The following is a 27,491-nucleotide window of genomic DNA, read 5'->3' as shown; positions in this document are numbered from 1 at the left end:
ATTACTGCTCTAAAACCTTTGTTTTCCATGTGATGTGCACCTTATTGCCATCAACATACTGCTGCACAATTTATAAATAAAATACTATTAAACAACCTTCTCATATAATATTTTCTTTCTTTTGCATCAGCAAATGTATGAACATTTAAATCAATTTAAAACAAGTGTTTAATAAAATTTGAGGATTAGTTTACACTATGTTGTATTTTAGTTTATTATGAGAAATATGTAGTATAGTATTTAAAAACAAAATTGATTTTCAAAACTCCTAAAAAATGTTTTTTTTAGTGCTTGGTAGTTCCTTTGTAAACTATACATTAGGTCCACACCATAACTACACATGCTCCCCTTGCTTACATTGTATATATCTATTATTCCTTTAACCATCTTTAATCACTGCTCCTTCGTGTGATTTTTCTTTCTGCCAACTAGCTATATCGTGAATGTAAGCTTGATATGTTGTGAAAAGTGATATGCATATATGTCAGGTAATAGGATAAGGATGTAGACCACTTCAGGTTGACTTTTTTTTTTTAATTTCTTTTATTATTTTCGAAGGTGTGCCCTTTCAGTTACTGAAATTATTACAAACAATTTTTCTTTGTTTTTCAGGTGTGTAAGTTGCCTAGACTTAGTTTAAATGGTGTAAGATTCAAGAGAATATCAGGGACTTCAATTGGCTTTAAAAACATTGCAAGTAAAATTGCCAATGAACTCAAGCTGTGACTACAAGGAGATCTTGAACTAGGTGATTCTCTAGTAGAAGTACCATTAGGGCATAACACAGCTTGATGTTACAGTCCCTAATTCAGGTCAAAATGCAGGGGTGCCTGACCAGTGATGTGTCTGGGTCACACGATTTTGTCAAGATTCAGGGAGTCAAAACATATTCCGAAACGTGCCTGACAACCATCTAAGTTGCTGGTGTTTTAAGAAAGTTGTTGTAAAAATGATTTAATTTTTTTTTTTTTTTTTATGTAAATGTTTAAATTCCTTGGCACCAAGCAAGTTTTCGGAGGTGTTAATGTGCATTTTCGTGTTCATGACCTGGACTTTTAATTATTAGGCTCCCTTGTAGCTCACCTGACTCAATGATTAAGCTCATCCCTGGGAGCACCTGTCTTAAGAGCTCCATGGGCCTTCCCCCCATTGAAGCACCTTCGGCTTGTTGGCTTCCCACCCTCACTCTCCAAAGCTGTCATGGACCCCTCTCGCTGCTCGAACTCCAGTTGCCTTTCAGGAATTATGATGGCCACGGGAATCATTATGCATAGGAATAAGCTGTCTTGACTCCTGAACAGTGATTTCGTTTCCTTATTCCTCTAGGATCAAGAGTGGAGCCAAGTAGCTGTTAATGCTTTCAAGAACAGTTTTAAGAATGTGGAAGATTGCAAATTAAAAACAAAGTGTCTTAGTACTTACCCTTCCACCAGCACTGGCCGGATTAGTGTGGTTGTGTAGACGTGTGGTGATACGAGAACCTCGTAGTGGCCTGAAATGAGAGGTTTATCACCCACCATATCATGTAATCTTCCCGTACATTGTGTCCGAACCACACGTCTTGTGTAACCATTTCCTCAGAGGTTACAATCAACAGCTAACTAGAAAGGTTCTTAAGGAACAGGTTTTCTTTTGTACATATTTGGCTGTAGGAATGTGGAATTCCGATTGCCCATTTTGTTATGTAATATGTAATTGAATAAATGAGTTCATGGAATAATGTACAGACTTGTAAAAATATTTTGGTCACATAGTTGGCTCCAGAACATAAACCCCCATATCCTGGTTAAAATGCTGTGCAACATGTAGCATAAGCAGAGCTTTACTTCCAACAGCCCCATGCCTCTGTAGAAACCAAAGACTGGGGCCTCAATTCTGTTGTGCCTGGTTTATAAGATTTGAAGGTGTAGTGCAATGCAGTCTGCAAGTGTGAGCCAACGGTAAAGATGGTTTTTCTGCCATATGCCCCACCTAGCCTTGTTGTATATTTACCTCCCTCTGTTGTAAATGATGTAATCTACCGACTGATTATCTGTCAGCACCACAGATTTTTTTCTGTATATCCTCTTCCTATTACCATGCCCCACTGCTCGTTTCTTTTTAATTTCCTTTCCTTTTTGGCTACCCACCTTTTTAGGATCAAGGCATTGGTCTGGTTCTGTCTATTGCTTTTATTTTTTACTTCCATCCATTTTGTAGATATGTTTCTTTGCATTACCATTGTCATGTTATTTTAAACTACTGTAATCATTTTCATCTTGATTATACTTATAGTGGTGGCAGTTAGGTAATAATCTCCCCTCCCCATTTTTATTTCTTTCTGGGAATATAAGCATGTAAATTCATAGTTAAAATATTTAATAAATTTATGAGAACCATATGGACCACATATTAAGTCTTTCTATACACATCCTTGGGCTTTAATCCATAATTCTCATGCCTGGTGCATCTAAAATTTGTCATTACATTTATCACAGGCAGTCATCATGGTCATTACAGTTATAATATTTGTATGTTTTGCAGACCTAATCAAACGAGCTTGTGATGTAAAAACTCGGGGATTCCAATGATGCAGATTTTTTTTATACATGTTATAATTCCAAACCCACCAATGTAACATGAGTGGTGAAAAGACATGTTTTTCTTTTTTTTTTCTATATATTAATCATGAATTTAATGATTTATTTAAAGATGCTGCAGCATATGTTCATTCCTGTAATTAATTGTGTACATATTCAACCAGTAGCCCTTGAAATACAGTGACAGTTCACAACCTTTGTTTATTTACAAACCTTGTGCTGATAGGGAACTAACATTATACTCAAATATCTTGTCACTAGTGGCTATCTGTAACAAAAAAAATTTTCAAATTATTGATACGGATCTGGTAAAATTAAGGTTTGGGATAATGAATGTAATAAAAAAAATTAAGGTTTGGGATAATGAATGTAACAAAAAAAATTTTCAAATTATTGATACGGATCTGGTAAAATTAAGGTTTGGGATAATGAATGTAATTCATGCTAAAGTTTTCATAAGGTTTTATCAATTAAGGGACTTGTACAGTCATAGGCACTGGAACTTCTTCACAACACCTGTCTTGAATACTTAAACTGTTCCCACACAAATACAACCATTGTCATTTTACATGTTGTTAATATACTGAAAGCTGAGAAAGAAATCAAAATGTACTCAGCAGGAGGTTAGTCGGCTGCATTTTTCAACCAACAGTAACTTCTCTCTGTAATGAGTCGTAATATTCTATTTTCTTGTAATTGCCTGTTGCTTTTCCATGTTATTCACCTAATACTTTTTATATATTCATAGTGATAACATTACATATAAACCTTACATTATTATGAACCTTATATTTACTAAACTTATTTTTAAAGTGAATATAGGTAAGCAAATATAATTATAATATCTGAGGCTTAATAAAGCAGGTGAAGAGAGCAGTGAAATAGTAAATTAATCAATGTAACAATATGGGCAAATATCCTATGAATATAAGTAGACCTGATAGTAGTTTAGGCCCTCACCGGGCTCACCTTTGCTACCTCACACAATAGGTGCACCTCCATAAATACATAGAGAAGGCTATGAATATATAGTCTGAGGGGGGACACTGACAAATACAATTGCTGGTTTAAGGACACATATGTCAGTTTCTCACAAATGTATGATTGTATGGTGTTTTTACATTGCATGGAACCAGTGGTTATTCAGCAATGGGACCAACGGCTTTACGTGACTTCTGAACCACGTCGAGAGTGAATTTCTATCTCCAGAAATACACATCTCTAACCCCTCAGTGGAATGCCCATACCGATCACGCCACTGAGGCGCTTTCTTACAAATGTTGGTTGATGGTAAGAGGAGAAAATTAAAGCAGGGGACAATATGGATATAAATACATGAAGTGCAGTCAGAAAAGCAAAGTGCAAGAGGGCAAGAAAAGATTAGAATTAAGAATATGCTGTGTAGGAAAAATTCAAGTTGTCAATCGGCTGCAGAACAAAATTAAAACATCGGTTCATATACAAAACAGACCCTTGGTCTTGACATTAAGATAAATCTTCAAGCTCCAGCTAAATGGTTGAATGAACATAGTTACAAAGGAAGTCCTCTAGTGTGCTGATGAGTAAGGTGCTCATTCTATCCACTTTACTTTTTGACAGTTCCATCCAATCTCCATTTTCCTTTGGATTTTTCCCCCCCCTCCCAAACTGCTACATTGCTTCTCATACAGCAAAAAAACATGAGTAATGTAGGTTTTAGAGTTTTGCACTGCTATGTGGCCATGTAGTGTCTCCTGCATCTGTAGACCCATTTCATATTCCGTTCTCACTGCATATCCCCCACTTTAGGCTCAGGTTTCTAAACCTAGGAATACCACTGAAAAATTATTTTTCTCACAATGCGGTTGAGAATAGCACATAAAATTTCACCTTGGCATTCAAAAATGGTGTCTAGGATTTTGAATGACTTACATACGATGGAACCTCGGTTTTCATACATGATCTGTTCTGGAACCTCCCATGAAGTCGGAGATGTACGAAAACCATTCCAATAAGGAATAATGTATATACAATTACTGCGTTCCAGACCCCACAAAATCATTATTTAGGAAATAAACAGTTTTACCTACAGAAAACAATGAGAAATATAAAAGAATAATGAATATTTAAAATCACTCTTACCTTTATCCCTCTCCAGAAGGGTTTCAGGTAACAAGGACTTATATAAGGTTACTTCTCTTAGTTTTTGACCAGTTGCTGGCGTCTCTAAAATATGCCTAAATTGGAACATGGCATTGTCAATAAAGATGCCGGGGAGAGAGCTTACAACATTCTTGTTGGGATAATAATTCTCCACAAAATCTTTCACATCACTCCACTTTGCAACACGTCCTTAATCACTGAAGTAGGAACATTATGTAAGCCCGTTCTTTTTCTGAATTTTTTAAACCAGCTTTTGCTGGCCTTAAATTCACTAACAGCAACCCTCCAACACTGCTACAAGTTCTTTCTTATCATAATTTTTACAGAAGGGCACTCAGGACTTTCTTTGGCCCCATGAGGACTTATTTAGCAGTTGCACTCTAATAAAAATACACAAAAAGGCACAAAAAACAATGACACAAAAGCAGAATTGTGTTATGAGAGAACATGGGATGCTTTATTTGGGTACTCGGTATGGGCCTAGTCACGCAGTGGGCCCCTGGAAGCAGCATTTCCAAGGAAACGTACGAAAACCAAGACAAAATTTTGTCTGAAAACAGTACAAAAATGTCTTTTGTCCAAAATCTCAAATGACAGCATGACCCTATGTAAACATTATGAGTTCATTGAGAAATTTTCCAACAATTTTTTTACCATTTGAGTAAATGGAATTGGAATATATAATTTAAACTAAAAGACAGGTGCTTGGAACTATGAACTATGAAGTCATTCACCACTGTAAATTATGCTGAAGCAATTGTTAGAAGAGGGAAAGTAAGTGGAGGAAGGGGGAAAGATAGTACAGACAGTAAAAGGAACGAAAGAGATTCCAGCTAGGGGTTAAAGACTTGCTCCAATGTTTTTTAATAAAACAAGATGGTCCTCTTTACCTAATATTGGTTCTGTTTTCATAACAGAACCATCTACAAAATGTCCAGCAGTTGGGAATGCCTTGTATTACAAAAAATCCAACAAGCCCATATCACAATTACTCACATTGGTCGTTTACTTTCTCTAAAACAGACCATTTACAAAAAAAAAAGAAGGCAAGCTTTGTGTAATAATGAATCTGCTAACAAATTAAAATAGATTAAACTCACGGGAGTATGTAAGCAATCACTTAAAGAAAAGGAGCAAAACAACATATACTTACAATTATTAAAGTAATCAAACATCACATTAGGTACACATGAAAATGAAAAGCAGCCTAAAAAGATGTGAAAGCCTGTAGAACTGGACTTGACCAGGTAGTGCAGTGCGTTGAAAGCTTTTTCTAAACATTCCATCTTCCCATCTATATTCAGTTGAAGCAACTTGGGTAACAGTGTTTAACTTGCAAGTATGAGTAAAGTTAAAAGAAAGTACAACAATGAGCTAATACAAATAAATGGGGTCAAGAAGAAATACTAGGATAAAGACAGGAATGAGTTACATTAAAACAAACATCAGTCATGTACAACAGGAATACTATTTAGCAGTCAAGAAATTTATGAAAGCATGTAGACCTTAACTGAGGACCGTGAAGTGGGTTACATCTTTTCACAGTGCCCAATCTTTTCTGATCTTATCATATATTGTCAGCCTTTTATAAAGTTGTAAAACTGAAGCAGGGACAATGATGGACTACAGAAATCCAAGCCTGATACTGAAAACTGGGAGTCTGCAAATATCCAAAGAAAGGGACCAGACTGAATGTAGCAACTATTGTGGCAATGTACTTATTTTGGCCGAGATAAAAATATTTTGTATGCTCATCATAAATTGGCTAAAGAAGGAAATTTATTTAATACTTGGGTTGAGATGTACAAAATGGGTTTAGAAAAAAGGAGTTGCACATTTCACATAATTAAGGCTCTGTTGGTTACGTTCGGGCATTTGGTATTATCCACAGACCAATATCATGCACAGTCTTCCATCACTACAGGATTCCTGTTAATCCTTAAACGCCGATTGGACGTATTATACGTCGACATAAATTGTCTGTTGGGTGCCGATTGGATGTATGGTACGTCGATATAAAAAAGGTTTTTTTTTTTTAAATTCGCGAAAAAATACTTATAGGCCTACCAGGCGAAAACTTTTGAATCACGCGCCTTGGGGGATGCTGGGAGCTCACGAATCAAGGCGTTGTTTTGTTTACAATCGTTACCCAGGCGCGCAAGCACGAATTTCTTTCTTCAGCGACACATCTCGGAAATTATTTCGTCACTTTGACATAATTTTTGCACCATTTTATATTAGCCGTTACATGGAGTATTATATATGAAAATGTGCGCAATTTCATGTAGAATACAACTAAAAACAACTCATGGTTGTAGCTTTCATCAGTTTTGAAATATTTTTATATAAATAACGATAAGTGCCAAAATTTCAACCTTCGGTCAACTTTGACTCTACCGAAATGGTCGAAAAACGCAATTGTAAGCTAAAACTCTCATATTCTAGTAATATTAAATCATTTACCTTTATTTTGCAACAAATTGGAAGTCTCTAGCACAATATTTCGATTTACGGTGAATTTATGAAAAAAAACTTTCCTTACGTTGGCGCAGTTACTCCTCTAAAAAAATCATAAATTTTTTCGTCCGATTGTCGTAATGTTTGCACCATTTTAAAATTAGCCGTTACTTAAAGTTTTATATATGGAAATGTGCGCAATTTCAAGTAGAATACAACGAAAAACAATCCATAGTTGTAGCTTTTATCAGTTTTGAAATATTTTCATATAAATAACGATAAGTGACAAAATTTCAACCTTCGGTCAAATTTGACTCGACCGAAATGGTCGAAAAACGCAATTGTAACCTAAAACTCTTACATTCTAGTAATATTCAATTATTTACCTTTATTTTGCAACAAATTGGAAGTCTCTAGCACAATATTTCGATTTATGGTGAATTTATGAAAAAAAAAACATTTTCCTTACATCCGTGCGTTAACTCTTCGATTGTCGTAATGTTTGCACCATTTTAAATTAGCCGTTACATAAAGTTTTATATAAGAAAATGTGCACAATTTCATGTAGAATACAACAAAAAATAATTGAAGGTTATAGCTTTTCTCATTTTCGAAATATTTGCATATAAATCACGATAAATAGAAAAAAACCACGTTCAGTCAATTTTGACTCTACCGAAATGGTAAAAAAACGCAATTGTAAGCTAAACCTCTTACAGTCTAGTAATAATCAGTCATTTATCTTCATTTTGAAACAAATTCGAAGTCTCTAGCACAATATTTAGATTTATGGTGAAATTTTGAAAAAACTTTTTCCTTCCCTCTGCGCGCGGATTCTCCACCGCAAATCTCCGAAATGCGTACGTCGCATTCTCGTAATGTTTGCTCCGTTTCATATTAGGCGTTTCATAGAGTTTTATATAGGAAAATGTGCGCAATTTCATGTAAAATACAACAAAAAATAATTGAAGGTTGTAGCTCTTCTCATTTTCGAAATTTTTGCAAATAAAAAATATATATAAAAAAATTCGACATTCGGTCAACTTTAACTCGTCCGAAATGGTCGAAAAATGGAATTGTAAGCTAAAAATTTTACAGTATAGTAATATTAGATCATTTATCTTAATTTTGAAACAAATATTTAGATTTATGGTGAATTTTTGAAAAAAACATTTTTTTACGTCTGCGCTTTACGAATTCATGCATCATTTTGTGATAATATTTTCTCTGTGTTGCTTTGATCGTTTTACAATGTGTTCTATACCAAAATGATCGCAATTTAGTGTAAAATACAACGAAAAAAAATGAACTCATTAGCTTTATCTGTTTTGCTCACAGCGCGATTTGAATACAATTATATATGAAAAAAATTTTCGCGCTATCATATATCGCATTATTTATATATGAATGATATATTTTTTTTCATTTCTGATGGTTGCATACTAAACTTCAGGCAATGACAAAAAAAGGAGCCAAAAATGAACTCTTAAGCTTGTAAACTGAGCACGCTGTGATTTTTTGAAAAAAAACATTTTTTCTGCTTCAGCGCTCACTCCCAGACCCTGCCAGCATACGGGAGACTATTTTTATTATACCTCTTCCGCGTTACAGGGTTAAATATGTTAAATATGCTCCTGTCTTTTGGCTGCTCTTTTTTTTTTCCATCTAACCTCTGGCTATTATGTGCTTCTTCGTGTAACTTGGGTTTTCCTTAAGTAAACCTTTCAGATTCTTGGACTTGGGCTCATTTCTTTGCCGGATTTCTTTATCTTGCTGTCCAACCATTCCAAGCCCCTCTTTTCTGTTTTCAGAGCTGAATGGGTGAAAGGGCCTCAGTGCTTAGCATTATGGCCTAAATTTCATGACTCATTTATTCATTCAGTAAGTAAAGCTGTCCGAGAGTTTCCATGAACATGGGGTCTTGCCATGTGAAGTTTCAATAAACAGTGGGTGCAAAGGGGAATGTTAGTGTTACCTTTGTTGTTTGTCATTCTCATAGATTTTATGCAACAAAAACCTGATAGACTTGGAGTATACACAGAAGATGCTGTTTTGGTCAGCAAAACACCACCCTATATTCACAAAGGTTTCTCAATAGAATGCATTATTTATCTCCTTAGATGAGACACGAGAAATCTAATAAAAACATAAATATGAGAGCAGACTATGCTAAAGGAATAGAATAACACCCGACGGAGAAAGAATTATGTTATATCCTTCAACTATTTAGAAACAATGATACCCAATCAGGTTATTCCAAGTTGGAACTGAGTAAGGAAAAAAAATCAAGTCAAACAATGGGCAAGCTGAACACAATTCGGATAACAATTAGATTGAAACTGCAAATATGTAAATTTGTTGATTTGAGAAATACTAAATCAGATGATAGGATAGTGAGTAATGACCTCATTAGGGAACTAGTGGAAGTTCTGCATGTAGATGAGATATGAAGACAAGAAATGGATATAGCTTAGACATACCGTTTGTACCAACCTGAGGAGAAGAGTATTTGGGAATGTCAGTAGGGATTTTGGGTACCAGAAATTTTAGAAAACTCAAACCTACTTGCATGAGAACTATGGGACAGGAGGTCGAAAGTGAGTAGATATTTGTGCAAGTGAAAGCACAAGAAAAAGCTGAGAAGTGGAATTTATTTCTAGAGTTTAATCATAAGTTAATTCTAATACAAAACCACAAAACCGAATATATGAACAAAGTTGACTTTATCAACAGAGACGTCTTTCACTCAGGGTTAGCAAATTTGGCAGCTTTGATTACTGATACTAAAAGGGGAAAGTGTTTTCGATTAGCATTAGCCAGTAACACTGGATGAACTGGCTTAATCCAATACCAACTCACTCGTTCTGAGTCAGTAGGACAGAGTTCACTTCTCTGAATTTATTAACGCTTACATTACAGTATAAAACAATCACATCAATCACATGTTACGATTCTTCTCATTCTATTTATGTTCTTATCTGTAACACACAAAAAGACTGCATTAGATCATTTCGTAATTCACATAATCTTGCAAAGTGTTGAAGAACCTGTTTCTGAATGCTGACTGTTCTCCATTTTCCTACATGCTGAGTTTTTGCGTTGAAGGTATGATAAAAGTAGTACTCACAAATGTCCATTACCTACACAATTTTCCAATTTTTTGCCGCAAATGCATTCTCCTTTGAGAAACCTCTCATTAAAAAAGCCTGTGAGGACTGAGTCAGACAAGGAGGGAGATCAAACTAACTTTATTCCTCAGAGAGGCTGTACATAATGCGGAATGCGGATGGAAACGTAGTGTCCGTCCCGCATGCACGAACAAACATAAACAAAAGGGCAGAGCCCCCCACTGTGAATGTGTTTCTTCACAGCCGAAAAAACACCTATAGTTTGACACAGAGGAAACAGATTCATGCGATATATGTAGTACATTGATAAAAAGGGTGTGAATCGCTCTATAATTTAGTATCTGGAAGAGAGGGAACATACATATGGGAAAAAAGATATGTACAAAGGTAGGGCGAGCATTCGGCCAGAATGTCGTCCTTACAAATACTCCCCCCCCCTCCCCCCCGACAACGATTGTGTAGAAATCATTGGCTGAGGTCAACGGAATCTTGCGGGGAGCTGGAGGAGTCTGCAGGTCCATGATTCCCTCGGTCGAGGGGCGTCTTCCAGGTCCTCATTGTCTGGAGGGTCGGGAGGCAGGATGCTGCCCCTGGTAGTGGACCTGGGGGGTTCAACTGCTTTCCTTGGGCGGCCCCGGCGATGTCTAGGGACGCTGCAGGGATCCAGCGGTGTTGTGTTCCAAGCTGGGATTCTGCAGGGCCTTCCGTAGGGTCGTCTTTGTCGGGGACGACGGCGGGCTTGAGGCGGTCTATGGAGACCCAATGAAAGCCTTCTCTTACCGGTGGACGACTAGGTGTGGGACCCGGTAGGGCCTCGTCAAGGGCGGGCAGGTGGCGTCGTTCCTGATTAAAACGAACCTACAGGAGTCCAAGGCACTCGGGAGGAACTGCTTCTTCCTGTCGGTGTGTTTCTTAGCAGGGGACGAACTTCTGGGCAGCTGCTCGGAGTCTTGCCAGGGGAATGTTAGGGTTGTCGCTGTCGGTGGGGAAGAATTTGCCTGGCACTGTCAGGGTCTCTCTGTACACCTTTTCTGCTGGGGACGGGTTGCCATTGGCTCTTGGGGCGGTGCGGAGGCCGAGGGGGACCCATGGGAGCAGTGCCTTCCAGTCAAGGCCTTTGCAACGTGCCATCAGGGAAGACCCTCTCCACCATACCGTTGGCTGCGGGGTGGTAGGATGTGGTGGTGTGGTGCTTGGTCCCCATCAGGCATGCCAGGGAGGACCAGAGCTCTGATGTGAAGGCGGGTCCCCGGTCCGTCATGACGTCGTCCGGCACTCCGACGTGGCTGATCCAGCTGGACAGGAGGGCTTCGGCACAGGTGTCTGCAGTGGCTTCTGACATCAAGGTGGCCCGAGGCCAGTTGATCACCGTCAGGAGTATCTGGCACTGTTGGATGGAGGAAGGGGCCCGACAACGTTGACGGGGATGTGTCCAAATCTTCGCCTGGGCTGGAGGACAGAGCCTATTTCTGATTCGGTGTGCCTTCCCGTCTTGCTGCTCTGGCATGTGATGCAGTTCCTGGCCCACTCCCGGGAGTCCCTCCTGATGCCGGGCCACATGAATTTCTCTGTCAGGAGTCTGGTGTCGTGTGGGGCGATGGATGGGATCACTTCGAACACCTGCTTTCTATGGGAGGCAGGTATCAGGGGACGAGGGCATCTGGTGCTTGTGTCGCAGAGGAGAATCATCCTGGAGGGGCCAAAGGGGATGTCCTCTCAGTGGAGGGCGTTAATGGCAGTCCGGTAGGCTGATACTTCGGGGTCGGATTGCTTGTTCACGCTGTAGGTCCTCGTAGTTTACACCAAGGTGAAGGGAGTTGATTTTAACCCTCCAAGAGGGGGTCGGCTACAGGGTTTCTTCCACTGGGGATGTATTCTATGGAACACCAGAACTCAGAGATGGCTGCGAGGTGACATTGCTGTCTTGCGGACCAGGCGTCGCCTTCTTTGACGAAGGCAAGGACCAGCTGCTGTGGTCCGTCCTTATGGTAAATGGGGTGCCTTCTAGGAGATACTTGAAGTGGTGGACGGCCTGATACACAGCAAGGAGTTCACGGTCGAAGCTGTAGCAGGTCTCGGTGGGTTTTAGCTTCTTACTGAAGAAGGCTAACGGCATGGAGACCCCGTTGACCAGCTGTTCCAGGACAGCGCCACACACGATGTTGCTGGCATCGGTGGTGACAGTCAGGGGTGTTTCCAGGTCCTGGTGAGCCAGGGTGGTGGCTTTGCTGAGGGAAGACTTGGTTGTGTTGAAAGCACGCTGCTGGTCTTCTCCCCACGTCAGCTTCTTGGGTTTGCCCTTCAGGACTTCGGTCAAAGGGCACATGGTGCAGGCAATATCCGGGATGAATCTGTGGTAATAATTTACTATCCCGATGAACTCTTGGAAGGCCTTGATGGTCGTTGGTCTCGGGAACTTCTCCACTGCGGCACCTTTGCTGCCATGGGATGAACTCCTGCTGTGGTAATCTCGTGGCCGAGGAAATCCACCCTCTCGACGCCGAAGGTGCACATATTGAAACTAACGACAAGTCCATTCTCCTGTAGGTGCTTGAGGGTGGCCCGGACGTGGTTCAGGTGCTCCTCCGGCAATCTGGAAAATATGAGAATATCGATCACATAGCAGATGCAGAAGGGTAAGTCACCGAGAAGGCTGTCCATGAGGCGTTGAAAGGTGGCTCCGGCATTCCTCAGGCCGAAGGTGGAGAAGGCGAACATAAAGGACCCGAAAGGTGTGATGATCGCCGTCTTCGGGATGCCATCGGGATGGACAGGAACCTGAAAGTAGAACTTTAGCAGATCAATCTTGGAGAAGACCTTGGCACCATGGAGGGGCCCAGTGAGGTCCTGCATGTTTGGCAGGGGGTAACTATCAGGCGTGGTGACAAGGTTCGGGCACCAGTTGTCACTGCAGGGCCTCCATGTACCATCTGCCTTCTTCACCATGTGGAGGGGGGACGCCCACGGGCTTGCAGCTTTTTTACAGATGCCCATCTTCTCCATCTCCTTGAATGCGGTCTTGGCTTCCTTGAGGAGCTTTGGCGGGAGGCGGTGAAACTTGGCATGTGTCGGGGGGCCCTTGGTCTCTATGTAGTGGTAGATACCATGCTTGGGTGTGGTCCCTGCCACATGGCGAAGCTCGGGGCAGAAGATGTCCGGGAACTCTTGTAGAATGGGGGCGTACCTGTGGTGGGGAAGAATGGAGTAGATGGTGGGCACCCTCGGTCCTGTGGCGAGTGGGAGGGAGAGGCCGGTCACGATGTTGAGAAGGCATTGGTGGGCCACGTCTACCAAGAGGCCATGGTGGGGAAGGAAGTCTGCCCCCCGGAGAGGGGTTCGTATGTTGGTGAGGACGAAAGGCCAGGTGTAGGTCCGACCCAGGAAAATGATGGTCTGGGCCCTGGTGCCGTAGGTGTAGATGGGGGTTCCGTTGGCAGCTACGAGGGCAGTCAAGTTGTCGGGGGCGCCAGAGTCTACCAGTATCCTGAGGCCGGAGATGCTGTTCTTGATGTAGAAACCTCTGGGGTGGGACTTCGTTACTGCCGCTGCCATGGGGTCCTGTCTTGTGCACTGCCTCAGCTATTTTTTGAAGGTCGGAAGGAGAAGGGGCGCTCACACTTCCTCGCCTTGCTGCCGAATTGACAGTGGAAGCGGCACCAACTGATGTCTGGGAGGGGATTCATTGTTCCTTTCTTGTGATACGCTGCGCCGATCACCGCTTCTTCAGGTTCCTCCTGCTGCAGACTGTTTGCTGATGGCGTGCCAGAGAGTTTTGCAGCCTGGGTGGCAGTGAAGAGGGCGAAAGCTTGTTCCACCAGGCTCTCCATGTTTCAGTCCTCTCTGTCGGGGATCTGGCTGCTACTCGGGCACAAGCTGGCGGAGGAAAAGTTGTCGGAGGATGCTCATCTCCTTCCTGTGTCCTTGGGGGTCCACCTCTGGCAGAAGGTCTTGGTCCTGGAGCTTGCGCCAGGCTAGTCTCGGATCTGTGGTGGTCACTGGATTGACCACAAGGTCGAAGATGTGGGTGACTCTGGGGAACCAGGAGGGTGAAAGCCTGAATGAGCTGCGTCTTCAGGCCTTCGTAGGGCAGCTCTCCAGGCTGGCTGCGCATCCATGGGGCAAGGCGGTGAAAAACGTCCTCCAGGAAGGCTCCAGCGATGAGGTCCACCTTGGCACCATCCCTGGTGATGCCCTGGATCCGGAACTGAATCTCAGCCCGGTATAACCAGGTTGCGACGTCCTGTCTGGAGAAAGGCGCCAGATTGATGGAGGGCTCCGCCGGCGCGGCCGTTCGGGGCACGGGCATGGGTGTCAGGGAGATCCCTAGCAAGAGTATGGATTGTCCAGTGGGCCAAGGTTTCGAGGCTCTGGAAGGCATCCCAGGAGAAGTCATGTGATTGAGCCAAGTCCTCCACTGTCTGATCAGCTCACTCTTACAGGCAATGGGGGTCATGAATGGCAGGCCAAACCGTAAGATCAAACGCCAAAACACTTCTGAGAGGAAGTCTGCTAACTTCGTTGAGGAGTACCAGAACCTAGACTAAGCACCGTATGGGTCCGTTAAAGGTTCTCTGAAGGTGAGCAGCGGTAATTAGTCCCTTAATGGTGAAAGCCAAAACCGCTTGAGTCACCTACTCCAGAAGGTCACCAGTTGTGAGGACTGAGTCAGACAAGGAGGGAGATCGAATTAACTTTATTCCTTGTTGTTTTTTGATTTAGCTGACCTTGTGTCAGCACGGGCTCTTGCTCACAGAGCAGCCCGTAAAACTTTATTCCGCAGAGAGGCTGTACATAAGGCAGTGTGTGGACGGAAATGTAGTGTCCGTCACGCATGCATGAACAAACATAAACAAAAAGGCAGAGCCTCCCACTGTGAATAGTTTGACTTAGAGGAAACGGATTCACGCAATATATACATTGATGAAAAGGGCACGAATCGCTCTACAATTTAGTATCTGATAGAGAAGGAACATACATATGGGAAAAAAGATATTTACAAAGGTAGGGCGAACATTCTGCCCAACTGATGGCAAATGTATCAATGGGTGTTTTGTATGTTACATTATTCATGTATCATATGAAATATGGACCTAGTATTTTTCTATCACTACATTAATTTCAATATAAAAATTATACTATATATATATACATATATATATATATATATATATATATATATATATATATATATATATATATATATATTTGTGTTTAATCACTAGTATAACTATACTGCGTTCATCCGAATACAAACGGGACCTCGGTTGAAACAGCATAGTTTCTGACAGATTTTATTCATAAAAGTTACAGGCTAGCCGGGACCCCTCGTCCAGTTGTCATTATATACATTTTTACGGCTACTGGACGATGGAGACAATTTGTCCTTGAAAGCGTGTACCTTTTGTGAATAAAATCTCCAATAGAAACCATCCTCTTTACATGAGGTCCTGTTAGGCTCCACACATACACACACACACACACACATTATATATATATATATATATATATATATATATATATATATATATATATATATATATATATATATATACTTACATACTTACTTAATCCTCTGGGACCCACGGGATGCATTGGGCCTCAATGAATTCACGCCATATGTCTCTTTCCTGTGCCACCTCTATGAGCTCAACCCAATTCTTAGATCCAACCTCCCTCCGCATTGTCATCAGCCACGTTTCGCTTGGTCTACCACGTCCTCTCCTTCCCAGCGGCTTCCATTCAGGCACATCCTGGACTAACTCATCTTCTCTTCTTAAAATATGCCCCATCCATCTCCATCTTGATAACCTAACTATTTTGTTCACATTGGGCACACCTGCCACCTCGCGAATTGCCACATTTGTTATATGCTGCTGCCATTTGATTCCCAAAAACCTTCTCAGTGCTTTATTCTCAAAGGCAAGAAATTTTTCATCAGTTGTCACAGTGCCGTACCACAACTGGTGCCCTTTCCATTGAATGCCATTATTCATTCCTTGCATTACCTTAGTCTTAACATAATCAATCACCATAATAAACAGTAGAGACAAGTTCCACTATGCATATATATATATATATATATATATATATATATATATATATATATATATATATATATTTTATATATATGTATGTATCTATGTATGTATGTTTGTATGTGTGTGTGTGTGCAGATATTTGGCAGATAAGGTTCAGAAAAACACACTTCTTTTTTTTTAACGCGATTACAGCAAGTTGAAGGCTGAGACATGAATCTTCATAAAATTGCTAATAACTACGTACAAGTCCATGAAAACTCGACCCCTAACACACGTTCCGCCTAACGGGACAGGCAGCAGGAATACCATGGAATCGATAACGTTTACTAATCTAATAATAACGATTTCCTCTCTCTCTTTCGACCATGTGCGTAAGTTGCTCTTTTACGAACAGAAAATTTCCAAACAATTTTCCACTAAGACAAAATAATTCAGGAGCCCAAAGGGCAATCTTTGCTGCAAACACAAAAACACACATACACACCAAGCGACACAGACGTGTGAACCATTCATATCAGTTAAAAGTCAAAGCGACCTATCTGGCAACAGCTGGCATCCGCTTTCTCGTATCTACGGTGTCCGTGGATACCAAACACACACTTTAGGGTTTAAGGCTGCGGATCGCACTTTTGCCTTCCCTACACCACGCCCGGCTGCTCATGGTTTGAGTGCTTGAAAAGCTATTCAGTATTTCTTCGTATAAAGAGGACACATAAAGATAACACCCCTTCTCATCTCCGGCTTCACATGTTGACAGGAATGGGTTCCCCTCGAGCCTCTACTGTGTCGTGACAAGACGGGGAGGGGAGATGATAATCTAAATTGCCGAGGTCTAGTGAGCTAAAGTTTTATAATGATGGAGTAGCAGACTGCAAGTGTACTATAATTATATTAAGTTTCACACGCGATGGAAAAATACGTGTGTATATATGTGCATTATTCTGCGTATTGGTTAACATAAATAGTGATTAAGACATTGAAATCTCTTGAAAAAGATCAACTCATTCTACTACGGGTCAGCTTTTTCGATTACGATAAAAATATTAAAAAATCCCAATAACACAATAATCGTGCTTACCTGAGAAAATTCATTTATCTATGTGTGTGTGGATAACACTGATGGCAGAAATAAAACATTTCAAGTTAATGTGTGGTAAGCTACAGTAATCACATGACAAGGGTGATTTAGTACAATTACTAACTATAAGGAGTTTCCTCATTGTCACTAAAACTGTTGGTAAGTGTTCATGGATGTATATACCTGTGTCGAGAGAGAGAGAGAGAGAGAGAGAGAGAGAGAGAGAGAGAGAGAGAGAGAGAATCAGTCATCTGTAACCTGTGTGTTCATAGGGAATTCAGTAACTTGTCATAGTTAAATACTTATTTGGTCGGACCCTGATTAATAATAATAATAATAATAATAATAATAATAAACAATACGTCGTACGACTGATCATTCTCGAAAGTGTCCTGAATGTGTCAATCTAAAAGGACACTGTATCTCACACACTAAAGAAATGCTTCTAAAAACTATAACAGACTCGACAGTCGTTCGTAAAGAACACGACAAGGCAAGAACACTACTTCAACACAAATGAAATGGAATAATCTATAAGGGCTCATTATTAATGTAATATATACATAGTAAAGATCTACTGGAACAGCTGAAGATAAAGTTTTTGTTTTTTCACTCATGTTTTGCTAGATGAATGGAGGAGATTAACAAGAAAGTCGTATTACTGTGTAAATGGTGAGCGCGCACCAAACTACTTCTAGATAATTTTAGGGCACATTTACAAGCAAATGAATTCGGTCTTGATAGAAGGCAGTCAATCAAGTTTAAGGTTTTCAGTCTTCCACCTTTTACTAGTATGACAATCTAGTTTTGTTTGTTACGAAGCAAATTCGACGCAACTCCAAAATCAATAATAATATCGTCGAAGATGCTGAGCACGACCTTCCAAAATCCTTCCTGTGATCTTGAATACTTATAAAACATGAAGCAAGACCAATACCCAAGGGACTATTTATAGAGTGGGTGGTGAGGGGGGTGTTGTTATGATTGCTTTAGTTCCTTTATTGCGTTGTGAGTTATGTCCTTCCATTATTCGTAATATCGTTTGTGCCCAGTGATCAGAAAGGCCTTTCTAGAATTGAAGATATACGTTTACCGCTCGAAAAATACCATAAGTTGCCCATAACACTTTTAACAACACTTTCTAAAAGTTTGTGAAGTTTTGTCAACACCCTGATGTTATTTCAAAGGGAAAGCAAAGTAAAATGTTCATGATTTTATTTTTATACTTCCACGCAATGAAATCTTTAACGCACAGCTCGAAAGGCCCTACAAAGCACGAATGTTTCGAGTTGCTTTTAACACTATACAATTGTCACTTGGATCCACGTTTATTTCTTTTTTGTTCTATACTCATGAACGAAATCGATAACAATGAAAAGGTAGTATGCCTTGTTCTTCGACAGGGCAAATAGAGAATGACATTTAAAGGTCCCGTTCTGTTAAAGGTGTAGGGATTCTCAGGAATGAAGGGGAAGTTACCACTGACCTATATTGCTCCTCAGATTCAGATCCACGGATGAAACTCTGGTACGCAACACTTCCATACCCTCAAAATTGCTTCGTAAACCTACATCATAAATTCGATTGCAATATCTATCTGTCTTATTATCTATCCGGGAGACAAGTTTGTATGAAAGATTTTCAATTTAGATTCAGATGGCCTTATTTTTACATTAACTATACACACACATAGACATATATTACATATATAAATACACACACACAGTATTTGGAACTTCATAAGCTATGACACTCTCCTCACGAGGGATAGAGTCAGGAGGGGAGAGTTACACTACATACTTAGTTGAAGCCGCAGCTCTACTAATGACAAAAGTAATGTGGTATCCAGTAATGAGTGGTGAGTCGTAAACGAGGAAGAGGAGTTTTTGGCCTAGCAACCGCACTCCAAAATACTCACTGAAAACTGGAAGGATGTCGCCTTCTGGAGCCATTTCTCCGAGGGGAAACGGCGGATGGTGAAACAAAACCCATCTTTCATCCCGCAATACTTTGAAGGCCCTCTGCTGCTTCCGGAATATTCATACCGTTTTACCTTGAAACATCTGCTTCCGGAATATCCATACCGTTTTACCTTAAAACATCTGCTTCCGGAATATTCATACCGTTTTACCTTAAAAGCTTCCGGAATATTCATACAGTTTTACCTTAAAACATCTGCTTCCGGAATATTCATACCGTTTTACCTTAAAACATCTGCTTCCGGAATATTTATACAGTTTTACCTTAAAACATCTGCTTCCGGAATATTCATACCGTTTTACCTTAAAACATCTGCTTCCGGAATATTTATACAGTTTTACCTTAAAACATCTGTTTCCGGAATATTCATACCGTTTTACCTTAAAACATCTGCTTCCGGAATATTCATACCGTTTTACCTTAAAACATCTGCTTCCGGAATATTCATACCATTTTACCTTAAAACATCTGCTTCCGGAATATTCATACCGTTTTACTTTAAAACATCTGCTTCCGAAATATTCATACAGTTTTACCTTAAAACATCTGCTTCCGGAATATTCATACCACTTTACCTTAAAACATAGACTTAAAATCCGTTTTTTTTTTTTTTTTTTTTTTCATTCCCAGCGGGTCAAACCAATCTCATTCCGATTCTAATTCCCACGGGATCAAATTTTAAAACCGTCCATTCACTCAATTTCAGTTACGATTTGGCTATACAGTTTCTTCATATATTAAACCACTGCCATTAACTCTGAAAGCCAGTTAATAAATTCAGTCTCATATCATGCTACAATAGCCGCTAATGCCTACTCTAATACTTCCATTCTTGGCAGAGTATTATGAACCGCTTGAGAACATTCATTTACGTTCTTGCTTCGCACACTAATATGAACTTTATACGTTGTACAAATTCATATCACTGTACATCCTAGAATATGACGTAAGCATACAAAGTTCAACGCGAAAAAAGATAATTAAAACTTCAATAGTTATTGCAAGCCTGAAAAAAGTAGCCTCGGAAGTAAAGGGGGGGGGGGCGGGGGGGGGGGGGGGGGGTGGGGGGGGGGGGGGGGGGGGGGGGGGGGGGGGGGGGGGGGGGGGAGAAGCATGTTTTCAGAAGGAGATAAAGGGTCAGGTGTCACAACTCCTTATATACCCGAGATAATGAGGAAGGGGAGTTGGAGATGTCTTGGACATGTCCTCCGGACCGCCCGGGGGAGTTGGGAGACCCCATACCGACTTGGATGGGAGCTCAGAAGCGGGAGACTGAAGATGTGTGAAGATTTGTGGAAGTGAAAGCACAGGGAAGAGATGAGAGGCGAAATTCAACAAGGGATGCTTTGCAGGCGACGATGTTATGGACTCTCTGCTCACTTGTTTCAATAGCTCTACAGAAATCTACAGCATCCTAACTGGTGCGGGTTGACAGAATATACTTCAGGGTCAACAACTCATCGCACGTTGAGGACTTCTTAAAAAATGCTACAACGATGGAATTCTGTATTACCCAAAAGATACACATGATATGTTTTCTCAAGTACCGTTTTCAATTCAAATCACATCACACGAAACAATGATCTAACCTTCGTGACCAGATCCACATCACAAATGTCACGAGAAGCTTTAATTTCCAGTGAGTACAATCTGCCGTGTCTGAAATGTCCCTAATTTACCCAAGAGGTATACAGACAAACTTCACTAGTCTCAAGGGAGATGAGTTGAAATGGCAGCAAGGACAAGTGTCCGATTCTCAGCTGTAATAAAACACCTTCCAACAAACATCGGCAAATCAATGTCGCAACAACGGAAGCATCTGACACGAAATAACGGTAAACAGTAGTCAACATTGTAAATAAAGGAATACTCGGAAATGCAAGCAGACGGTTTAACACTAATTTATTTGTTTTGGTGTGGTATTATTAAAGGTCACTGCTTCCTCTTGAGATCTGTAAGGTAAGGGATTGATATCCTTGACAGAGAAGCACGAACAACGGGAGGGATCCAAAAAATCTGGTCTTCGTGAAGCCAACTACACTGGCTCCTTACTTGAAATGATACATCACAAGTATCAATTAGAGGACTCGGATCGGTATGAGTTTCCACAATAGATATCTATATTTTTTTTAACACTACTGTTTCTAATCCTGAAGAGTAGTAAATGTTTGAATGAATAATGGGCGAGATGATTTCTAAGGTGGATTTTCGCAGACTTTTATCAGCACCCACAGAAAATTGATTTCATCGATATTCATTACGTTCCGTTTATTAGCGCATACAGTTATGGGTGATAACATCCAATTTCGTTGGGAAAGGAACATAAAATACCAGTAGCAGAAGACACTGCCTTTGTTATTTTAATGTTAGTTTTTTATGAGAGAGAGAGAGAGAGAGAGAGAGAGAGAGAGAGAGAGAGAGAGAGAGAGAGAGAGAGAGAGAGAGAAAATTCGATTTTCACAGACTGATGGTTGCACAGGGTGAATCCAACACCTGATTTCCCAATTTACAGTCATGTGAATAGGATTCTTCAAGCTGCACAATGCTTTGGAGGAAACTGAACTTCAATCCAGGAGATTTTTTTCTTTTTGTGAAAGTAGAGAGCTTTTTAATACTTGCTCTATTGATGAAAAAAATCTTTACCCTCAGACTGATTTTTTGTGATGAGACCTTATCTAAACGTTTCTTTTAATCTAAACCAACAGCGGACTTTATTTTTTTTTCTTAAGTTTAGTTTAGTTGAAATATATAAACACACGACATTTTTAAGTCACATTTGCATTATTGTTAATTTTAAAAAAATTGAGATGAAATGAAAAGTATAAATCGATTACTACCCAACCTGGGTATTTGAGGAAGGAACCTGGGACTAGAGACAAGGGTTGACTTTAGAACTGGGTTGAGAAGAATTCCAGTGACTGACAAGAGTGCTTGCTTCAACAAAACGACTGGAAAAAAAAAATCACCGTTTAAAAGTCCGTCTCTGCTACCTTCAGCGAACAGCTGAGAGATGAACTGCATATCGTCAGCGAACCTGAGGCAGCAGCACTTTCTGCACTTCTGTCAGTAACAGGTGAGTGAAACCGTGGACAGTCGAAATTGACTACTCTTACCTACCTTAAGAATTATACCGTTTCTCTCTCTCTCTCTCTCTCTCTCTCTCTCTCTCTCTCTCTCTCTCGTCTGGTCTGTCTGTCTTCTCTCTATCTTCTCTCGCTCTCCCTTCTCTCTCTATTCCGTTCTCTCTCTCTCTCTCTCTCTCTCTCTCTCTCTCTCTCTCTCTCTCTCTCTGTTCGCTAAACTCTATTATACCGTTCTCTCTCTCTCTCTCTCTCTCTGTTCGCTAAACTCTATCTTAATAGGTTATCGCTCAGGCTAGGTTATCCTAATAAATGTTAACGAATGCTGAATAACTTGATTTTCAGTTTCACGCAAATAATCAGGTCAGTTTTTCTGAGTAAAGAGAATCTTTATTATTAAGGCTCAATCCCGTGTTCATATTAGCAACCAAAAGTTAAAATGAATACCTTTCTAATGATAATAATAATCTGGGGTTTTTATAACCCACTGAGAGTTCAGAATCCATGACGTCTACATGAAAAACATGACAGAATCCATGACGTCTACATAAAAAACATGACAACTTGCGTACAAAGCAGGCAAAACTGACTAAGATAACGACAAATCAAGCGCACCATGATCTGCGTCAACAGAGTAAAACCCCAGATAGATATCAGGCAGAAATTCTCCAAAAATAATTCACGACGAAAGGCTGAATGGCCCCAAATGTCAGCATACCACTGGTATTTCAAAGGTCGCTTCCGGAAGGTTGAAAATCGTGGGCATTCTGGAGTTCTATTAGTTTTATCTACTTTATTCCTCTTTATTCCTTAATTTTAGTCCTTCTGAAGAAGTGTTCTTCTCCATACTGGAAAATTATTCGAGTCAAATTTGCATTTGTTTTAGTGTAAATGTCAATGGGATGGTTTGGAAGTGAGAGAGAATGCCCTTTTCCTGCCCCAGTAAAAAGGAAAACATGAAAAAAAGGGTTTTGAAGGGCTTTCCATCGATTTGGTGCGGGGTGCCATCCTAAGATAAACCCAAACATGTTTTCCGTACCCTTCTTCAAAGGGCTTCCTGGAATTCTCACCCACCCACCCACACCCCACCACCCTACCACATTTCTCCCGCTCTTAATACCCTACAAGCGAAAAAAAATCGCGTGCAAGCCAAGAGGTGAGTGGCGTAGTGTACGTTCGGCGCACTGCTAATGAGATGTCTTTCTATGTAGGCACTAAAAGCGGGTAATGAATGGGACGTTTTCTGCACAGGGGATTCATCCCTGATTCAGCGTTTAAAGCATCAATGTGCCCGTGATTAACAAGAGAAACGTACCACTAGTATATATATATATATATATATATATATATATATATATATATATATATATATATATATATGTATGTATACACGCTATATATGTGAGTGCGTGCCAATGAGAGAGAGAGAGAGTTGAAAAAACCTGATATTAACCCACACGGTATAGAGCCCGGAGTATAATGTTTTTAGAACACAAAGAAACTGGGTCAGGTTATCGATTCAGAAGTTTCAACGGGATCAACAAAAGCATCTAACATCAAAAGAAATACCTGAACTACGAAGACGAAGGCAAGTGCAAAAATAATCTCATTAACATTTTCACTACTAGCTATTCAGTTCTGAAACACTGACGCCACTTACAAGAATAATACTGGTCTTAGTTCAATACTGATGGGTAAACAATAGTATTGAAAACAGGACGCAGTTTGTAACATAATGTTGTTCTAGATTGTAGCATAAGATCCCATACCCACTCGTAAGGGTAAGGTCATCATGCGTTTGGGTATACAATGCTGGTGCCTTGACGCAATGAAATTTTACCCAAACTATTTAAATGATGAGATGACTTGAAATATCCTGTTATTAATATTATTCATGCTGAGAATGCAAAGAATCCATATACTGAGAAAACGAATATCGCAAAAATTATACCACTCAATGGGTTCAGTTAACAAGAACTGCAATACATAGCTTTCCACCTATAACGCATAAATACATTGATATATAAATAAATTAAAGCAGGTTTGAATGTATCGTCACGCAAAGTAACTCGACCCCAAGAATGTGGAAGGCCTAGTTATAGAGACTGTGATGCAGACTAAGATCTGCGAACGCTGGTTGTGTGCTAACCAATAAGCTACGTCCATTACTATGAACATGTGGTCTTGCTGTCACAAATATGCGCCATAGATGCTCCTATTAATCAATTTATAAAAAAAAATAAAAGCCGGGTGGGGTGAGAGAGTGGGGTGTAGGGGGGGGGGGGGGGAGCGTTCCGACTACCCTACAAAAGGTATTTGCACAAACTTCCTAAAATAGCATAATTTCGTAGTGCGTCGAAGAAGTAAAATGGTAACTGACGAATTATGGCGAATAGAGAAACCTACCATTTATGGTTCTCTCTCTCTCTCTCTCTCTCTCTCTTCTCTCTCAGCGGGGGGAACAACTAGTTCCATGAGTCAGAGGTGTCCCACAAAACAGGTTTCACTACCCGCCCCCCGATTTCCCTGTCTCGATCTCTGCCTGACGATGTCACTGCCTACTTAATAATACAAGGTCGCTCACTTGCTTCCACTCTCTCAGTGAGCAGCGACTGGATTCTCTTTTTATAACGACAGTTTCTAAATAAGGCGAAAGAAAATTCACAAATCATTATCTGGCCAGAAACATCTATTTTCTAGCTCGAGACAGGTAACAAGGTTTGGCAATATTCTTGACCTCCTTTGCCTTCCATTAATCAATTTCCTGACCGGCGACCCATCCATTTGCCCAAAACACTAGGCCATACAAAGCATGTACAAAATTTGGTAAGAAAAATGGAAAAAGCAGAGTTGCTCATAAACAAATATATTTTTTCTTACGTAATGGTATAAATTTAAATGACGTCTATTGCATGTCATGAAAAGAAATGTGTCGCCATAAATATCATACATGATTTTCTATGAAATACCGAAAATATAAGGAGACAAAAGTGAAATACTGTATCTGAAAATTAGTTAAAAACATGTCCTGAAAGGAAGTTCATCATTTTGCTTTTGCCCGTTTTCCTGATTGTGATTTTTGTTACGTGAATTCTTTATTAACCTATCAATCTTTGCATTTATTTTTCAAATTTTTTTTCTACAGATCCATAAGCTATCTTCAGACTGACTTTTTTCATTTTTCTATTTACATAGACTTTAATCTTTCATTTTCAAAATTCCTTCATCGCTTCTTCCAGTTCTCCGTTAAAAAGGTCATTCCACCTTTACATTATTTCGCCCTTATTGAATTTAATTGAATTGAACATAGAATTTAGGCCAAAAGCCATGCACTGGGACCTACGAGGTCATTCAGCGCTGAAACCGAAAGGTTAACAGGAGGAAAACTTCACGGTTGCACCATGACTCAATTGTTAGAAGATGGTGTGGAGAGGAAGATGGAAGAGAGAGAATATGAAAGGAGTTACAGAAAAGGGAACAAAAGGGTTGCAGCTTGCGGCCGAAGGCACGCTGCAAAGAAACCTTAAGTAATGCCTGCAGTGCATCGCATGAGGTGCACTGACGGCACTACCCCCCTACGGAGTATTTCTCCCTATTGTAAAAGATACATTATTACTCCCTTACTGCATTCTTTCACGTTCCCTTCCAGCAACTTGCAGAAATATCTCCACCGAAGTTCATCAACGTCACCTGCCACTTCTCAAATTCCTCTTCCTTAACTTTTTCAACTGCATTTGTCTTCATTTGAATTTACAGATTTCCACATTTTTCAACTGCCAATCTTATTCTAAATCTTTCTTCAATCTTGTTATTCATGTTCCGATATTTTTCTATTGACTAACTTCGATTTTATATATACTAAACTAAATATTCTTTCCTGTCATTTTTAACCTCCATCCTCACATCTTTTTCAAATTCTCTTCGAAATTTTTAAGCTATTTACATAACATCAATATCTATCTTTCCTTTTCATATATCTTTTCAAATCATTTAAACGCTATTTTCAAAGGTCACACGGGTAGTCGAGAATTAAACGGTGTAATAAAGAAAAATTATTTTGTGTCCTTATGGATTAAAGACGCAAAGAAAAAAAAAATAACCGGGCGCCAATTATTTGTAATTATCCCGATATTTCCTAGACTCAAGGTTCATTATCCCTCACATCACGACTGCATTTCAGAATTGCCGTTTTACGATACATTTTCCAGGTTCATTTTCCCTGAACATGACGACCAAAGTATGACGAAAAATCATATAATTTAATTGTCTCAACTGGCATGTTCTGTCGACTAAGGTCGTTCTCTCCCCATTAAGTAGTTGTCTTCCAAATATAATGGCCCAGTTCTTTATACACTGCATTCACTCCATTATGGCCTCCTCTTCTCCCCCATCTTCCTTCCTCTGCAGTGCAATCCCTTACGAAAATGAGGCTAGCGTGTTCGTAATCTCTAAATTGCATCCTATGACAGAGCAACCATTTAAACACTAATTCTCTCATTTAGTTCTGCATGCAAACTGTGCTGTTTTGCTTACGTAAATAAACAACGCGCTCAAGACTCTTACTGAAACGCTTCCCTGTGCATTTATTCAAACTGCTACAGAAGGAATTAAAATTTTGATACAGAAGGAATGAAAATTTTAAGTGCATTACAATTTACTGAGATAGGGTGAATGGAAGATGTTACAACCCGCTGGTAGTTAACCAATAAATGCTTAGCATTATAAATAAAACAAGATGAAAGGTTTTATTAAAACTTCTACAACCACAATAATTACAATAACACCAACAACGAAAAAATGCCCGACCCCTTTTTATCCCCCCACCCCAAATCTCGCATACAATTACTCACCAAATTTTCTGATCAGTCAATATAAAAGGAAAGGATCTCCTGAGACTTGGAGTCAGAATCGAAAAAAAAACAGAAAAAATAAAGACGTTACACGACCATGATAATGAAACCCGATTTCATTTCACTAGTTGCAAAAGAACAGAGTGATTACGAAACGAA

The 27,491-nt window shown here is 40.0% G+C and overlaps 1 protein-coding gene and 1 long non-coding RNA gene across 27 annotated transcripts in view; one reads left to right on the top strand and one right to left on the bottom strand.

The window, feature by feature from the left end:
• Positions 1–2,773, top strand: part of LOC135217485 (MAP/microtubule affinity-regulating kinase 3-like) — a 214,965-nt gene extending 212,192 nt beyond the window's left edge. For 22 of the 26 annotated variants that reach the window (XM_064253418.1, XM_064253412.1, XM_064253409.1 and 19 more), the window contains one exon: positions 613–2,773. In XM_064253418.1, coding sequence (XP_064109488.1) covers positions 613–726 — 114 coding nt within the window. In that variant the 3' untranslated portion in view covers positions 727–2,773. The remainder of the gene's footprint in view (positions 1–612) is intronic. The other 4 variants (XR_010315152.1, XR_010315151.1, XR_010315150.1 and 1 more) reach the window with 1 other exon arrangement.
• The window catches only part of LOC135217487 (uncharacterized), a 79,456-nt gene continuing 54,593 nt past the window's right edge, over positions 2,629–27,491 (bottom strand). Inside the window, exon 3 of the long non-coding RNA XR_010315153.1 lies at positions 2,629–2,847. This is a non-coding gene — a long non-coding RNA (uncharacterized LOC135217487). The remainder of the gene's footprint in view (positions 2,848–27,491) is intronic.

This window comes from Macrobrachium nipponense, chromosome 7 (genome assembly GCF_015104395.2).
Source record: "Macrobrachium nipponense isolate FS-2020 chromosome 7, ASM1510439v2, whole genome shotgun sequence".
Lineage (NCBI taxonomy): Eukaryota > Metazoa > Arthropoda > Malacostraca > Decapoda > Palaemonidae > Macrobrachium > Macrobrachium nipponense.
The sequence above is the reverse complement of the archived record's forward strand: the minus strand, read 5'-3'. Positions and strand labels throughout refer to the sequence as shown.